At 46.5% G+C, this 3303-nt stretch overlaps 1 protein-coding gene across 1 annotated transcript; it reads left to right on the top strand.

Annotated features, from left to right (window-relative positions):
• Window positions 1-205: 205 nt before the first annotated feature.
• LOC120666860 (calmodulin-like protein 5) lies at window positions 206-1177 on the top strand. Its single transcript, XM_039946843.1, has 2 exons — window positions 206-678; window positions 791-1177. Exons 1-2 carry the CDS (start codon window positions 346-348, stop codon window positions 938-940), a joined length of 483 nt encoding a protein of 160 aa, XP_039802777.1. The 5' UTR covers window positions 206-345; the 3' UTR covers window positions 941-1177.
• The last annotated feature ends 2126 nt before the right edge of the window (window positions 1178-3303 follow it).

The following is a 3303-nucleotide window of genomic DNA, read 5'->3' on the forward strand; positions in this document are numbered from 1 at the left end:
GATCTTCCTGCACTTTCCGTTGAACGCATATATAACGCAGGCATGCAAAGAATATATATACTGATCTGCATTTTGACCAAGTATGAGGCCACGGCAGAGGGCCCCACGCCGGGCACGAAAAGTCAATGCCATGCCAGCTCCTCCTCTTCCGCCGTTCAGATTTCAGACAGCCTCCCTCCGGCTCCGCCACTATAAAATCAGCCGGCGGCCACCCACCCTCCACCGCCGCACTGACCAAACCCAAGCCGCAGCCGAGCTTCCCTCCCTCCGACGCTCCCCCTCGCCGCAGCGCACGTCCGCCGCCGCGTAGTATATAGAAGAAACCGGCGGCCGGCAGGGCGACCGATGGACGCGCTGAGCCCGGAGCAGATCTCCGAGTTCCGGGAGGCGTTCGCGTTCTTCGACAAGGACGGCGACGGGTGCATCACGCTGGAGGAGCTGGCGACGGTGATGGGGTCGCTGCAGGGGCAGCGGCCCGGCGCGGAGGAGCTCCGCGCGATGATCCGCGACGCCGACGCCGACGGCAACGGCACCATCGACTTCGCCGAGTTCCTCGGCCTCATGGCGCGCAAGACGACGGGCGCGGGGGCGGCCGGCGGGGACGGCGCCGACGAGGAGCTCCGCGAGGCGTTCAAGGTGTTCGACAAGGACCAGAACGGCTACATCTCCGCCACCGAGGTCGGTCGGTTTGGTTTGGTTTGGTCTCTCCTCTTCGCGCGCGCTGCCACCGACGCGTGGGGTCGTCTCGTCTCCCTGGCTGACGTGCGGGTCCCCCTTGTCTTGCTTGCAGCTGCGGCACGTGATGATCAACCTCGGCGAGAAGCTGACGGACGAGGAGGTGGAGCAGATGATCCGGGAGGCCGACCTCGACGGCGACGGCCAGGTCGACTACGACGAGTTCGTCAGGATGATGATGCTCTCCGACGGCCACCACCAATGAACCGGCCGGCCGCCGGCCATGTAGCTAGCGGGCTGGCTAGCGATTCTTTTGCATCGATCGATCGATACCATGCACCCTCCATTTTTCTCTTTCTCCGGTAGATGGAGGATCTTCTCCCCGTAGCTCTGGTGCTTGTTCCTCCACGATTGTATTGTTCGTTATCTGTAACTGATTAATCAAAATTTATTGATATGATCAATTCGTCAAAGGATGGCGATTGTTATGTGGTTAAGAACATACTCCATTTGTTTTAAATTATAAGTTATTCTAAGAATCTTGAAGAGTCAAAAAATTTTCAAGTCTGACCAAATTTATACAACAAGATAATAACATTTACAATATCTTGCTAGTTATATTTTTATGGTATACCTATTTGATGTCATAAAATTTTATATTTCTCTCTATAATTTTAATCAAATTTTGAAATAATTTGACTCTCCAAAATTCTTGTAATGACTTATAATTTGAAACGGATGAAGTACTATCTACGTGCAGTTCATGATCTTGAACAACATTGCGAATTTGTGATGGCATTTAAATTTCCGTTCCGTTTACTAACAGGGTATATGAAGTAGTAGGTTTGCCAATGACAATCCATGCGTGCTCAGCAGGCATTGCAGTATTTTATTGGGGATTTCGTTCACCCACTGACTGACAGTCGACAGAAGGTGCCAGCTGGAAGAGGGCTTGTCCCCCGCCGCCCAAGCTTAATATATTTACGCCGTGTTTAGTTTCCAAATTCAAAGTTCCAAAATTTTTTCGGACACCTGCATGGAGATTTAAATCTAAACGAAATAAAAAAAACATATTTTACAGTTTGCCTGTAAATCGCGAGACGAATCTAATGAACATAATTAGGCCGTAATTGGACGCAAAATTACTACAGTAATGCTACAGTAAACACCCTCTAATGACGGATTAATTAGGCTCATTAGATTCGTCTCGCGATTTACAGACGAGTTCTGTAATTAATTTTGTAATTAGTCTATGTTTAGTACTTTAAATGTAGAAATATACTCTTTCAAAAATTTTACGGGAGGCAACTAAACAGGGCCTTAGGGTGTGTTTAGATCACTTTGCATTTTGAGTTTTTTGCGTTTTTGGAAGGAAATCTTCAATATTTGAAGTATTAAATGTAGACAAATCACAAAACTAATTACAGATCACGTCTGTAAACTACGAGACGAATCTAATGAGCCTAATTAATCCATCATCAGAGCAAATTACTGTAGCATTATTGTAGCAATTTAGTGTCTAATCACGTCCTAATTAGGGTCATTAGATTCGCCTCGCTATTTACAATTCATTTGTATAATGCGATTTATTTTTCGACTACATTTAGTACACTATGCAAGCGATTTACAAAAATTTTGCGTTTTGCGTTTACACCATTTAAACAAGGCCTTATTGGTTTCGGTGTGGTTGACAATGAGGACGTTTTGCCTGGTTTATGTCTTGGTCCTGTTTAGTTTCCAAAAAATTTCCTACAGTATCCAACACATTAAATTTTTGAACATATGCATGAAGCATTAAGCATAGTTGAAAAAATAACTAATTAGCCGTTTAATTTTAAATGACGAGACGAATCTTTTAAGCCTAGTTAGTTATGATTGGATATTAATTGCCAAATAACAACAAAAGTGTTACAGTACCAGGAGCAACCAGAAGGATGTTCTGACTACTTGAATTACTCGAATATGCCCAGCCAAGTACTCGACGCCTGCAGGACTCAGCTACGAAGAGCTCGGGGGCTTGTCAGATCCGGGACAGCGGGACTGTTTATAGACATAGAATATTCTAGAGTAAGGAATAGCTCATGGATGTACCTTACCTCTTTTGTAACTATTCGAATAGGCATAGAACTAGCTACAGTACAAAGAAAACTACCCGATTATGTTGTAGTAGGATTCCAACTGTACTGGGCTAGGACTTTCCATGTAACTCTGTCCCCCCGAATATATAAGAGCGGGCAGGGACCCCCTCCAAACAATCATCAACACCTAAGGCAATACAAACCACACAGGACGTAGGGTATTACACAAACTCGCGGCCCGAACCTGTCTAAATCTTTGTGTTCCTTGTACCATCGAGTTCTAGAGTAGTCGATCCCTACCTACAAACTCTACTGCCAAGGGTATCCCTGAGCAGGCTTAGCGGTAAACACCGACAGTTGGCGTTCCAGGTAGGGAATTTGGCAAGTTACCAACGAATTCGATGGCTGGATCAAGCGACGTCAATGACATGCCGAAGGGCACAACCCTCGTTTTCGGTTCTTGGGCATACACGGCTGACGGAACTCGCCTAAATCGAAAACCTGCTCCCGACATCCGCGAGTCCGCGGATCTCGACGAGAAAAGAGTTCT

This window comes from Panicum virgatum, chromosome 3N (genome assembly GCF_016808335.1).
Source record: "Panicum virgatum strain AP13 chromosome 3N, P.virgatum_v5, whole genome shotgun sequence".
In the NCBI taxonomy this organism is placed as follows: Eukaryota; Viridiplantae; Streptophyta; class Magnoliopsida; order Poales; family Poaceae; genus Panicum; species Panicum virgatum.

Coding starts and splice junctions, on each gene's coding strand:
- LOC120666860 (XM_039946843.1), top strand. CDS start 346: ATGGACGCGCTGAGCCCGGAGCAGATCTCCGAGTTCCGGGAGGCGTTC. Junction 679..790: donor GCTACATCTCCGCCACCGAG/GTCGGTCGGTTT, acceptor TCTTGCTTGCAG/CTGCGGCACGTGATGATCAA.